Source organism: Parambassis ranga, chromosome 12 (assembly GCF_900634625.1).
Source record: "Parambassis ranga chromosome 12, fParRan2.1, whole genome shotgun sequence".
NCBI classification, from domain to species: domain Eukaryota; kingdom Metazoa; phylum Chordata; class Actinopteri; family Ambassidae; genus Parambassis; species Parambassis ranga.
The window spans coordinates 9,519,211-9,534,213 of record NC_041032.1 but is presented as its reverse complement, the minus strand read 5'-3'; the positions used below and the strand labels follow the sequence as shown (position 1 = coordinate 9,534,213).

Here is a 15,003-nt window from a genome sequence, read left to right as displayed (position 1 = left end):
GATGATATTGTGTAGGTCTGTGTACTCTGACAATATGTTTTACAAGTAGAACTAAAACTAAACTTTTAATTTGAGAACATTAACAAACAAAGCATTGTTCAGAAGCTTCCTGCTGGGTACAAAGCTTAACCAACCACCTGTGTCCACTGCACAGCACTTTTTTTTTGATTAGCAGTATTAAACAGATGCTTTTTGGGAGGCTGTTGTTGTTGTTGTTGCTAAGCAACAACTAAAACCCTCATTTGAAGCATGACACTCTTACAGAAAGAATTATTTTCAAGTAAAACAGTTTGTCCTTTCAGTTTCAAACAAGGAGAATGTACTGCTGGTGCCAAGTGGACCCATACAGACTTTTCATGTTGAAGCACTGCGGCGGTTTGCTAATTATTTCTGTGATTTATGTTAGCTTAATGCCTCCTGAATTTCACTGGATTGTGTTATTTATATTTTCTGACAGAAAGCAGGTGCTCTTTTAACCTTGTTGTTTTGTGGCTTAGCTCCCGCGCTGACAAACAACAGGCCATTGAAAAAGGCACAAATAAACATCCTTATAGCTTCCATTTTTATTTTGTAGAACTTAATCTCCATATAATGACATATGTCTCAGTGTGTGAAGGCAAGAGCCATGAACGGATCCACGGGAGTTTGGTGCATTTTATTTATTTTATTTTATGAAACACAACATATCACAAATTGGAAAAAAAACAAGGCACAAATGATTTACTTCTGTTTCTTTAACCATTTCATATATGCTTTTCAAGTTTTCACAAGTCCTTTCTTACAATATAGAAATTAACTGGAAAAACTGAGAAGAGATTCAGAAATGTCCATTATGCACCAGTAATAATGTAAATAATGTAAATGTATTTACTTTGTATTTAAAAAACAAAACTGCATAACCTGATGATTTAGGCCCAGGAGCTCTTATAGCACATCACTATATTCAAACTACAGGTTATGAGTATGAACATTAAAATGAAATGGTAAGGCTGTCTTGTTACTATAGTTACAAAGCCATGTTTCTAAGAAAAACCTTAATAATTTTTTTCCCTTGCATATTGATTGCAGTGTTGAATATTGTGCAAAATGTCAGCAGAAACTACTACATGTTAAGTAGCATAAAAAAAGATTACTAAAAAAATCTGAGCAGGTAAACATTAAAAGGAGCTGCTGTCATAACTATACATTGATTATGGACACAGGCGTTGCGTCAGGTAGTACATTTATAGAGATTTCATCAAAGCGTACAAGATTCAATAACTCGATCTTTGTCTTTAAATTGCTTCATCCTTTCATGTCTTGATTTTGCTGCCGTGTACTGCACAGTGTATTCTTGTCCCTTTTCAGCATTTGATTTAAATGGAACACAAAATAGTGCAAAGAGAAGAAATCCATTATACATGTATCATCCTTCTGCATAGATACGGGAGTCCTGGCTCGTGCAGTGGTCCACCACAGTGAAGAAATCCCCTCCATGTAAGTGTTGATTAACAGCTGAATTCTCTGTTTGGATGTGGACACTAAATCCTGCAGAGGCACAAACACAGAGATATAAAGATGCATGTATTCACAGTGAGTTCTGTCAGATCCGCTGGCAATTTGACAATTATATTATATTTTCATCATTTCAGAGGCTGTTTGTGAGGTGGCCACCCCATTGGGATTATTGACTGCAGGAGAGAGGCTGTCAGATTGTATTAAGCAATTTGAAAATACAGCATCCTCATTCACCCGACAGCAAGGTAAACAAGACAACCTCTCTCATTTATCCTTTACTGTAAAACCTTCAGTAAAAACATTCCAAAAAAAACAGCATTACACCTTCAACATTGTGAGTTTCAGCACACCTTGTCAACATCCCTGTGGCTGTCAAGTCTAAGGGGAAAATAAGTGATGTCTATTTAAAGGTACTCACAGTGAAGCTGCCTGATTCTGTCTAACTAGAAAAAAATCACCAGGCACCTGCTACAAATCATAAAGATACTATGCACCATTAATGTGCATGTGAGAAAATCTGCCCAAACAGATTGTCAAACCGCCCACACATAGGCTCTTCAGATGTGAAACTTGCATGTTTTTTTTTTCACTGGAACCTCCCTATTTGGCACAAGTGTATTTACATCTGTAGAGTGAAGATTGTGACAAACCTGAAGAATAATGTGATTATAAAGCTTCTATGAAGTACCTGGGCTGTGATCTGCCATATCAGGAGGCTGCTTCAGATCACAGTTGTGCTGCAGGGATGTCCCATTGGGAGGGTGCGGGAGGCAGGTGGAAGTGCAAGGCCCACACTGTTCTCTGGGGAAGAGCTGATGAGCGGAAGGATCAACAAACCTGAAATATTTCAAATTAAAGTAAATGCTAGGCTGGTGGGAAAAGTAAATAAATGCCATGTTTTATTAATTAAACTGAATAATAAGCAGGCACATACACACATCCTTATATAAAACTATGTAAAACACCCCCACCAAAGGCATTAAATCAACAGAAACAATAAAATGGGTTGATTGTCAATGATCCCCCTATATGACATTCATTATGGTCCTTTGAGCACAAAAGTCCATATGAACCCAAATCAAAAAGAGCACCTTTTGTATCATAACATTCCTGGGTTCAAATAGCATTATCTTTTTGTGCCTTTTAAAATAGGATTAAGAAGAAATATGCTCTTGCAGCACTAATGACAACTTCTCAAATTACATTGAACCCATGTTATTTTGCAACAGCTAAATCCCTAGTGTGTGCGCTTTGCTTGCCTAAACTCTTTTCTGATTTGTTACGGACATCCAGATGTTCCATACTACCTTAGTGTGGAGATGATCAAATTACTGCTTTTATGTGTCCCTCTATATCACTTCCAATGCATTGTGGCTCCCTGCATGGCTGAATAAATCCTTAATTTTCTGCACATCAGGACTGTAGTGGCACAGTAGATAATTTTCTGCACAGTACAGATTGCACATGTTCATGAAGAAGAATGTTCTGCACATGTGCAAATATGTATTACACTCTATATACCTTGGTGAGACCACATGTGGCACAAGCTCATTCATTTTCCAACATAACCACTCTATGCCTGCAGCAGGTTCTTACTTCATATCACAAGGCCAATGTGTGCAGCGTTGATTTTACATCTTTTTTTCAGTCAGTTATAAGATTAGAAAAAGACCAAGGACACTTTCTATAAGCATGATGCAACACAGTGTGCAATTCAGACGATTAAACTAGTAAATTTAAATGTTATCCAGGGGCGGAGTCTCATGCTGTTAGGTTAAATAACACATTTGATTGTCCACTTTCCAATAACAAGAACATTACACAGGCCAAAGTTTGCAGACAACACACAAGAACTGAGCTGAAAGGAATCAGAGAGAAGTGTCCACAAAATGGCCACAAAGATTTTACAATTGATTTAACATCTAAAAAAGTAATTACAGCACTCTCTTTTCTCCCATTGAAACTTAAATTGTATTTTTTTTACATTTTATGATTCACTTATTGAATTCCTTAGCAGCTCTTGTCAGTGGCTATAGCATCCATTAATACTAGTGGTGGAGCCCAATGAGGCAAGGCAAAGTCTGCTTTCACAGGCCGATTGTCTACACAAATCCTGCGGTGAATGCTTTGGCCTACCGCTGATATGAGAACAATCAAAGCCTGTGAGAAGCCATGAGCATCTGGCTGCTCAGGATGACAGAAATCCTTTATCACATGCATTGAAGTGTTTAGATGAAGGGATGTTTTCCTATGGGCTGACGAAAAAAAACCTATTCCCAGTCGTAGCATACGCACCGAACACCCACAGACCCTTGGCCTCTTTTATTGGGCTGAAAAATAGCGCTTTCTTTTTAAACTGATTATTCTAATTTTGAGCTTATAGTCTTGAAGCCATGACAACCAATGTTTAAGTTGATTGTTTCAGCTAATCAAAAGAGAGGAGAAAGATTTGGGAAAGATTTAAATCAGTCATGGTTAAAGTATTAACTGTGCCAACTGGAATAGAAAATGAATGGGGTTAGTGAGTGAAATCTTCCTTCATGATTACGGCATTGAAATAGACCTTTACCAGAAATACACTTTAATGCAAAAAATTTGAATAAGTGTTTAATAATGACAACTCCACAAACCTGACACAGTGAATACAGTTCAAAGGGCTGCAGTACCTGTATTTATCATCTTGTAAAGAGAACAGCAGGGCCAGGTGAGGGTTGCTGTAGGAGTCTTGTCCCTGAGGAGAAGCTGAGGAACAGGGATAGCAGACACATCAGGCCCGAATCTAACAAATAAACCTACACATTGCATGCACATAGTTGCAGGAAGGGATACGCTACACCTCCTTTTGTTCTTATTTTAATTATTATTTTTTACGTTCAACACATTAATGTGAAGAGCTTACCAGTGTATGACTCATGGGAGGCACCAGGGGAGCCGTTCACGCTGTTGTCTAGCCTTGCCAGAGGAGAGAGGCTTGGTTGTAGAGGGTGGATGGATAAACAGTCTGTCAGTGTGTCCGGGGTCACGTCAGCAGTGGATTTCATCTAAAGAAATGACGGATGAAATGTTAATATAAATAGTGATGGACCACATAAACAGTGAGGGGATTCTGGCAGAGTAGTCGTCAATGTGCTATTATTGTTGTGTCAAACTGGAAACAGTATCATTTATTGGAGTTTGAAAAACATGTTGTAGTCAAATAATGAATAAATATTAATACAGAAAACACTGCATGGTGCTCAAAGTGGCAGTTATATAAACATAAAGGGTTTTTGATAAAACTTCCTCTACATTTACATGTTTAGTCAGGCATCCCTTCTTAGGAGTTAACATCTTGAATTTTTAGAAAGTGGTACAGAGAAGCCCGCTTTTTCATCGTGCTGGAAGAAAGAAGTGGTGCCAGTCGGTCCTTGTGGACCTCCTTGAGTGAAAAGCCCTTCAATAAAGCCTATGAATGTATAAAAGCTACTAACGTCAAACTCTCTGAAGGGAACGGCAGAAGCACATAACTATAAATAATTTTCTGTTTACCTTAGATCACATTTTCCCCTGCTGTAAAGGCTAGAGGTGTTTAAATTTGCAAAAATAACATGCAATTATCCATGAAATCATGTAGTAGAATAAATATTTCAAATCTGAGTTTTAGAAAGAAATTGAACATTAAAAAAAAGACTTTTTTTAGCAGCAACCCACTGTTTTTTGTCTGTATCTATGGTGACATAAACCTCAGTGCTAAAGAGCATCTCTCACACTTACATGCAAAAAAATGCAAAAATACAGCTGTGAAGTGAAACTTGTAAGAGAGTGGCCTTAAGTAGAAAATGGAAGGAGCTGAAACAGAAAGAAGATGGCAAACAACATAATTGTATGTTTTTTTTTGTGCAACCTTGTTCTGTCAGTGTTAAGGTAACACTTGCTACATTGCTGGATATTTTTATCCAACTACTTGCACACCTACATTAGGTGGAAGGTAATCACATTGAACAATAATGACATTTTTCTGTGTACACTGAAGATGCAGAGCTAACCGAGTGGGTTGGAATGCATCACAGATACTGGCAGTTTATTAGGACAAATGAAGTGCGTAGTTTGTGATAATAGAGCTTACTCTTTCCATATGGTTGTAATGTCGAGGTTGGCTGTCACTGCTAGTAAGTATTTTAGTCTCAGTTGTCCTAGTTTAAGTTGTGCACTTACTATGATGTTTCAATATCAGTTATTCTAAAATATTCATCAGGATGTTACTCTTCAGCTTTAAGACGAGTGAATCTGTTACTTGCCTTCTTCCGTAACTGTCGCTCTTTAGTAGAATGGGACTTCATATGTTTCCTCAAGGAGCTGGGATCAGTGTAACGCTTTGCACAACCAGGCACCTGGCATGCGTATGGCTTCTGTATGACAAGTACAAAACACACACATGGAAGCTGACGCCAAACCGTTATAATAAAATCCGTACTTGTGCACGTTTGCTGCCACTCACCGTGTCCAGGTGTGTACGCTGGTGCTTAGCTCTGTCACTGGAGTTGCTGAAAGCCTTGTGGCAGCCTGGGTGCTGACACAGGTAGGGCTTCTCCCCCGTGTGGCTACGCAGGTGTATCTTCAGATTTTCTAGCCGGGAGAAAGCCTTCTTGCAGCCTTCAAACTGTAAGCACGTGTAGACACAGTGAGCAGCAGGTGAGATGGGTACTGCCACAGATTAGCAGTATGTTAAATGCATGCATTCAAAGCAGGACTCATTAATTTAAAATCCATTGTGGTATTGAAAATAAATAATCTCTGCTCCGCTGCTACTACTGAGGGTATTAGCATATTTACTAGAATCACCTGACAAATGGCTGCTGGCCTTAGTGTGTGGGAGGAAATGTACAAAAACCTTTTGAATGGAAAAAAATAAACAACTGGGATTCAGTTTGAATGGAAAGACATAAGAGGGATAAACATTTGATAGAAACAAGTGCATTTTGGTTTCAGGGCAACGCTTATATAGATCCTCAGCTCTTGGCTATTCTCTGTTGCTTAAGCAGGGTGGATAGTAAACAAGGATTCCTATAGGCAAGGTTTCATAAAACGGACTCCTTCTACCAGCAGGCCATGATGTCATCAATCGCCCTGATTGGAAAAACAAACACTGATTTCAATAATCCTGTTCACTTCTGATGAAAAGAAAAGGTGCTGCCACTCCTGCAACTAATTAAGCGTCTGTTGTCACAGTGATGTTGGGATCTTAAAATAGTTACAGAGATGAAATTATGGGATGTTGTCCTTTAAAACAGTGTTTCAATATTGGGTGAGAATTCAGTTCTAGTAAGCCATCCCACAAAATGTCCATTTCTGCTCTTTAAATCTACATTTCAGTAGATTTTATTAGAAGGGTAGAATCACCAGCAGGGGTCAGTGTTTTTACACAGGACTGAACTTTTGTTGTGTGTTCTCAGTCCTCTGTGTTGCATCACCTTGACAGCAGTTGTTAGCTATCCATTGCGAAAAAAAAGCACTGTTAATATATCTACCACAAAACCCAGACTGATGACTGCATAATAAGTTTATAAACATACGAAGCATTGCACGTCCTTTTTTTTATCTTATGTGTAACGCCACAATATTCCCAACTAAAAAAACAGCTCCTTTCTGCAGTATCATGCGACCACATTGACTTCACTGCTGAAATATGTGAATCATCAAAGACTTTACTCTCCCTCTTCCTGCTCACGGGGGGTTTGGAATGTCCTTACTAAGCCTCATGGACAAAACACCCAGACCATGTCCGATATAGTTATTCTTCCTCCAAGACTGAATTCCTCACATACCGATACCTCTGAGTCATCACTGCCAAAGCCAAATTAAAATGTTTTTTTTCTTCCCACTATTAGAAATACTTGCCATTATTTCTCATCACAACCCTGCTGTTTCCCCTCAGCCTCATTTCTCAATAGCTCTAACAAGCCCACCGTGTTTCTGCAGTTGAAAGCTTAACACCTTTTACAGCACTATATATATGGTTGAGCCTAACCTGAACAGGCAATTTCTTTAGAAATTCCTAATATAAACCAAATAATGGAATAATATAGTACAAACTAAAAAATGCTTCATGTAGCCTTGTTGTCTTGGACCACAGCATTAATGTTGAATTCTTTTTAAAAAGAGACTGCAGAGATGCAATCTTAAATAAAGGTTAAAAAAACAATTTGGTGTGCTTTAAGAAAAACAGCTCAGGAAGAGATAAACAGATCCTCGAACACCACAGACAAACAACATTTCAGCATAAAGCTAGAATCCATTCAGGACAATGCAGGGGGAGATCTGTCTTTCTGTCTGTCTCATGAAGAAGCCCAGAAAGCTTTTTGGTTTGTCACAAGGGATGTTTGGGCTGAAAAGAAAGCAGTATGGCTCCTCAGTGTAAATGAGTGTTACAGCCAGCTTCTGACAGGTCCTGGCAGGTACTCATGCCCTGGCTGAACAATGACAGATGCAGCCTGTGCCAGCAGACCCTGTCCTGTGCCCAGTCTTACTCTGGGGTCAGTTCATTTTGGTCTCATCTCTTCCCTGTTTCACTAGTGACATTTCTCCCTTATTTGTGCTTATTAAAGATCCATTCTTTAAAAAAATGCAACAGTAACACTATGATTTGTTTACAAAAGCAAAAAACAGGCAGTAACATGAAAATGTAATCCTGGTACTGAAGCTGAGTTAGTTCCCTCCATCAACTGAAAGGGTGGCACTTTAAAATGTCGTCAAACTTGGAATGTGCTCTTCAATAAGAAAACAACCTACACTTAAATATTGGTTATGATTTTTACAAGGCATTTTCCATTTCCAAAGCACTCCTGCAATGTGCACAGATAGTAAAAAATGATATTTGAAAAATGTCCAAGAATCATGCTGCCTCACAATGACAGTTGAAATCTGTTGTTTGTGTTCAAACTACACTTGTAAATCCTCACATGCCTAAATCGCAGTGACACACAAATAGACTGTGCGAGTCGAGGGTATATTAACAAACTGTTCAATCATCGTTAAACAGATTGTGAGATGACAGATGCATGCCTGGGCCTGCCCTATATGTTCACTGTGTAACAAGAGCTGTCTCATTGTTCTGCTGCTAGCTGGAGCATTTCATACATAAACCACGCACCGGTTTATTTCCTTGCCAATCATTTTCTGAGAAACACTGGATGTTCTCTTAATGTAAATGTGCTGTTATCTTAGCCGTTAGGTTTGCATTTTAAGCACAACTCTATGACCTTTCTGTTGAAGTCTAAAAACATCCACACAGAATGAAAATTTAAGTACAGGTGTGAATCCTCTAATGTCCTAGATTATTTTCTACATACTTAAAACAATTAATGTACTGCAAACTGCAAAGTGCCACTTTGTATCAATTTTGTTTTTGGCAGTGGGTTGAGACCATAAATCATTTATTATTGAATGATTACAGGGAACTGCAGACCCATCCCGGCGACTGCAGCTCCATGGCAACCAAGCTGGCTTCAACTAATAAGTGAGTATTTTGGAGCAAAAGGTCGACTGCAGGTATGCACATTGTTAATAATTGACTTGTTGAAAACAGCATCATGAAACATGTTTGGCCAGTGGTTTGTTAATTACTCATCTGAGCCTTAAGTGTTTTCACAGTGGGAGTGAGGAAAGGACAAAGGCAATACAATGTATATATAATTATTAGAAGGGAAAGATGCTTGGCTGAGTTGTGATGGAAATGAGAGTTTTGTCTAGTTGGTGTTCTATAATTAACATTTATTGGTCCCAGATGATAGATCCTACATGCTTTGGTAGGTCATAATTTGACATTTATGACTATGAAATAACTCGAGGGATCTTGGCACAGAACGCCATGCTAACCCCGAGGCTGAATCATACTGACTTTGATATCAACGCTACAATTGTGTGAAATATATGTTGTATAGAAAAGCACATTTGGTACTGATTTTCATGAGCCTCTATCTTTCTACTGTATTACTGCAGTACACTGTCGTCTATAGCTTTTACAGACATTTGAGGCATAGTGACATTTAGGTATAGTTTAAATAAAGTGTGACTTTTTATGAGCTATTTTAACATTTTTTTTTTAAATTTACCTTTAACATTTGAAGTTTAGCACTTTCAAAATGTACATAAATTAGTGGCCTTAAAGCACTGCTGAAATATTTTACACTGAGACTGTGTTTTAAAAAAATAACCAGACTGAAGAACCTACATCAGTCATCCTTGAGAAACAAAGCTATTAGTTAATCAATAATCAAGTCAGTGGATAAAGCCTAACTCTTAAGCCACAGGAGTAAGCATTTAGAAAGCCAGACGACGGGGCATCACCTTCCCAGCACAACAGCCAAGATCATCAGAGGGTGGCCTGGCAAACTCCTGGCTGCTGACAGGCCCAGTAGCTACTAGAAGGCTATTGTGTTATGCCAGATCTAAAGTGCTAGGACTCCTTTGTGTTGATATAATAACTATATAATTGAGTTAACTCCCATGTCAGTTATCACAGAGCTTCACTAATTACCCCATGGCTTAAGTTGAAAGAAGAGAGAGAGAACATATTTCTGATCTAAACCTTGGCCATAAACCCAGAGGCATGAAGGCATTTCTGCTAAAAAAGGCTTTTCTCTTTCAGCCGTAGGCTTTAAAGCGTTCTGCTAGACACTGTGGCTTTCACTGGAACCCTCTGAATTGAACTCAGTGAGCTCTGACATTCATCATGTTCCTGCTTTGACTGCATTCACTTAGTCTTCTAACAAATGAGTAGGAAAATATTCGTCTTGGTGATGGGGAGCTGTGCTGTCTGTGTGTTGTTATGAGGAGAGCACAAACATTTTTCCAGGCAGTAAAGAAATAAAGTATAAAAATACAGGGTTGAGCTGATTTTCATTAAAAGATTGTACCGAACATTTGTTGGGCTTCTCTCCTGAATGGACCCTCATATGGATAAGAAGCTTGTATCTGGCGTTGAAGGGCTTGAAGTTGCGTGGACAGCATGCCCAGTAACATGTAAAATCCTCTGCCTTCCGCTGGTCCACATGTAACTTCTCTATGTGCCTTACCAGCTCCTCCTTTTGGTCATAGACTGCACTGCAGTCCAGCCACCTGCAGCAGTGGGCCCCATAGTCCTCCAGCTCACCTTCCTCTTCCTCCAGCATTGGGATCTGGGGTAAAAAGCTGACCCCATGCCTGGGAGGAACCATGGGAGCCTGTGTGGCAGGGTCCTGGGAAAGGAGGTTTTTTCTGCTGTGATGTCTGGTGAGGTGGATGTGCTGGTGTGAGTGGTAGGGGGGCGGAGGCCCCTGTGGAGTATCAGCTTCTTGGACAGTAGTCAGCAAAGCTGGCTCTAACTGCAGAGGTGGCAGCATAGTGTTGGTGGTTTGGCTGCAGCTGTCCAAAGGGTTCTCCAGCACCCCTCCTTCATCTGGAAGGCACTGCTGCTCCACCACCATGTTTGCCATCTGGCTCTCCAGACCCCCTCCCTCTTCAAGCATCTGCATACGGCCGCACTCTGACTGTGGGGCCAGAGCTTGTGAAGAGCCTGGCATGCTGTATGGATGGGTCTGGGGGATGCAGCGGCCTCTCACACCCAGGAAGTGACCGTAAGTGTCAGAGTGAACAGGTGAGAGCGTGGTATGGGAGGCCGGTGAGCTGCGGGAGCCATTAATATAAGCCACAAGTGAGGTAGGCGAGGTGCGTATAATGGAGTTGAAATCAATGCCCATGACATCTGACAAAGGTGACATGGAGAGAGCTCTCTTCTTAGCACGAGACTGTCGGGGGCTTCCAGCCTCCCCTACGAAGAGGTACGAGGGCAGCGAGGCGGAGGTGCTCGTGCCACCTGATATGGTCGTGCCCGACATGGCCGTGCCAGGGGAAAGGCTGATCCGGTCGCCACCCTCGCTAGTCTGAGCAGAGCACTGAGGTAATCCCAGGGGAGGAAGCACACGGTAACCATATGGCCATTCATGTCTGCCACTAAACACTGACTGCGTTTCAAACAGGCTGAGGGTAGTGGAGGCCAGGGATTCTCTGGACAGTAAGGATCTGAAAAAGATGGTTATTTGCTTTACTCTCACTTCTGAGCTCTTCATCACATGACATTACTGATGCTGCTCACCTGGCATCGGTTTGGGGAACTGGCACGCTGTGAGACTGTGACGGAGGATGAGGCACTGCAGGACCAACACTCATAGGGCTGCTGATTACTGCTAGGTTAACTGTAGTCGTCTGACCGAATACATTCATGGCAGACCCAGGCACAGAGCACTCTGTTGGACACAGGCCCGGGATTCAATAAATTAAACATGCGCATGAGAGATGCTATATTCAAGCACACACAGCAGAGGAACAAATCTCAAATGAATCAAAGTCTTAGTTTTATATTAAATAATTAGACTAAAAATTGGACTCTATTTCTGCACTGCCTCTTTTACAGAGACGTATAAAGTAGTAGTGAAATTTCCTACACCGACCTGAACAGGCCACACACTCTCCGCTCTGTTAATCACTAATGAGGTTTCACCTCCCTCTACTTCAGTGGAAATTAAGGAACAAGCTTTATGCTTGGTAAATTATCAATAACTAAGAGAACAAGGGGACTAACAAGACAACAATGCGAACACCTTTGGAACAAAATGTACAAAAACTTGCATTACTTCTGATTGTGTGTTGAGCTACAGGCAGTGTAGTTGTACACCTTGCTTGGTTAGATTTTATTTTATTACTGATGATTACCTTTGTTGTTAGAGGAGCTCAGTCTGGTCTGTGTTGTTGCAGTCACTGCTGTATTCTGATGATGATGAGCTTGTGGCTGCAGGTGTGGTGATGCAGTCGGGATGGTGAGATGGTTTCCATTGGTCAGCACCCGTCTGCGGAGACTCAAGGTTGGCAGGGTGACATGGCTTTCAGTCCCAGACCCCAAGGAGTGGATAGTCCCTATTTTTACCTTGTCCATTCTCCCTGAGGGGCCAAGGTTAGTCCGTTGTGGGGAAGTCAGGGGCATTCTGATGGACTGGGAATGGTGACCCCTGATTGTGCTCAGTGATGGGGACACACTGCAAGGGGACACCAAGAGCTGGCAACCTTTTCCACTCATCGCTGAAGCTGATTTATTTTAAAGTTCTGTGCTCATGAAGAAGCTTATTGAAGTGTTTTGTAAAAGTTTGCTTGAACTGGTGATCCAAGGCTCATACCTGAGAAAATAAAACACAACAAGGCTTTGAATACACAGTCTCAAATTAAAAGGGAAAGGATTAAAATGTGGAGTTAAACTGCAAAAATAAACCAAAAAAGCACATTCTTTAGGAATTCTAATGGTTAAACTGAGAATAAATCTTCATCAGTTTTCCCATTAAAATAGAAGTAACTTCAAAAGCTTCACCGGCATCCATAGAAACAACATGTACTGAGTTTCATCAACTGTTTTCTTTTTGTCCAAAAGTTTAGCGCACACAGTCAGTTTAAAATATGACCTCTCCAGTCAAGTTTAACATCACACTGCCATTGTTCATGACGCCTTAACTCACCTATTGTTGTGTCGCAAATACTTTCCTCAAAGTGACATTTCAGGCTGATACGCTCCTTCTGTCCTCCTGAGCTGTGGGTATAATCTTGATAACACCGGGAGATCCGCGGCCGTGTGTCTCTCACACTTTGTGATGGCTGTCCTCTGCAGCAGAGCCTCCGACACGAGTCTGTCCGTGTTTGAACCGCTGCGTCTCAGCGCACTCCTCCGTTTCCAGGAACTTCTTTTCTCTCCCGATTACACTTTTGCCCTTGACACGGTTTCATGGGAACTACGTCATTTCAAACTTGTGAGTGGACCTTAAGGGTAAACTATTAAAGTTTTTTTTTGAGGACTCAGCGGTGCACAGTGTGTTTGTGCGCGTTCACGTGCACCGTGCGTGCACCATGTCATTGATAAAAAATGCGTTTTTTTCCACAGAAAAGACACATCGGCTGTTTGTAGCTCAGCTGCCTATAAATAGGCTATACATGTTATTTCAAGTAATCCTTCCAATCAAAACACATCTTTTACAGTTTTAACATGACATGATATGAATATTCAATCCTGATATCAACTTCTAACCGTAAAATCTGATCATGTTTTAAGCCAAAGCTGCAGACAGGGCTCAGTGTGCATCACACTGCAGTGTGTGTGTGCTCCCTTCTACAAAGGAAAAGACATAAAGGAATATAAGATGGTCTTTGTTAACAATATTATAAAACGATATTAAAATTAACTGTAATTATTATAACTCACGAACTCATGAGCCACATCCAAATTCTTTGAATTCTGTAAATAAGTTTTATTCTACAAAGTCTTCACGTTGTTGCCATCAGTTCAGTTTTCCTATCAGTTCATTTGTTTTGCTGCTACCTGCTCTGTCTGCTCTGCCTTTTCCCCTGCCTCCTCCTCCTCCTCCTCCTCTGCCTCAGCTAACCCTCCACATCAGTTCAGGGCCCATTGTTAGGCCCTTTTTCTTGCTGGCTGCTGCAGTGTTTGCTCTGTGGATCCTACTCCAGGATGCCATGGAAACCAGCTTGTTTATAGAAAGGAGGGGAAGGTACCTGTTTATTGGGAGAACTATAAGTAGAATAGGGGCTTGTGCTCAACAAATCTGTATATATATATACTATACTTCATGCAGCATAGATTACTGGATGCAGAAGTAGAACATACTGAATTTGTATCTTGAGGGGTGCATGACCAATTGGAGTGAGCAAATCATTGAAATAACATTTGTCAGGATGGTGGCTTGTCTAATATGTGCGAGATGTATTGATGATTTATGTGTAGTATATTCTTTATACACAGATACCCACCTGAGCCGTTCATATGATCAGCGCAAATATTTAATTAGTACATTGAGTGATAGAAATTATTGAGTGTTTTCAGGTCATCACATCATCACATTTCACTCAGTCACTCTTCACAGGTTTTCATCAGGCTCTCCCAAGGCATCCTACTTCCCTTTTCTGCCAGCAGGGGATACTATTAGAACACCAATGTGATGGTTGTGTTATGCTCTACACAGCAGCAGCACACATTTTTAAATACAGAAAAAAGAATTAGACAAAGTATAGATAGGCAATAAAGGACAGAGAATGATGCTTGCGAAGGTCACAGAGATAAGACTAGAAACTTGTTTACATAATTATATCAAATACTCCACATCTTCTAGGGATTGCTTCAAGCAGTGATTTGGCCTCTTCTTTCCTCCACTAAGTGAGTCACAGTGTGTTTCCAAATGTCACAGTCTAACAGGATGTTAAAGCATCTGAGCTGGAGGCAGCACAACAACACCACTCACTCTCCTCTTCAACGTCAAACACTAACACTTAGAGGAGCAGCCAACAAGTCCTTTGACCTTCACATATATGCTCATGCTGGATAATATTTGCACTTTACAGCCCCATCTGTCAAAATGAAACAACATGTTAGCTGGAGATTTTAAGGAGAGGATGGTGTATGCATGAGGGGGTGGAGGGTGGGGTGTGGTGGATTAGGAC

The 15,003-nt window shown here is 40.7% G+C and overlaps 1 protein-coding gene across 1 annotated transcript; it reads right to left on the bottom strand.

Annotated features, from left to right (window-relative positions):
• Nucleotides 1–843: 843 nt before the first annotated feature.
• Nucleotides 844–13,187, bottom strand: glis3 (GLIS family zinc finger 3). The gene is made up of 10 exons (XM_028418045.1): nt 13,017–13,187; nt 12,226–12,683; nt 11,609–11,759; nt 10,392–11,535; nt 5,975–6,136; nt 5,775–5,885; nt 4,397–4,538; nt 4,164–4,239; nt 2,186–2,334; nt 844–1,527 (listed from the first exon to the last, which is right to left on the bottom strand). Exons 2-10 carry the CDS (start codon nt 12,584–12,586, stop codon nt 1,406–1,408), a joined length of 2,418 nt encoding a protein of 805 aa, XP_028273846.1. The 5' UTR covers nt 12,587–12,683; nt 13,017–13,187; the 3' UTR covers nt 844–1,405.
• Between the last annotated feature and the right edge of the window lie 1,816 nt (nt 13,188–15,003).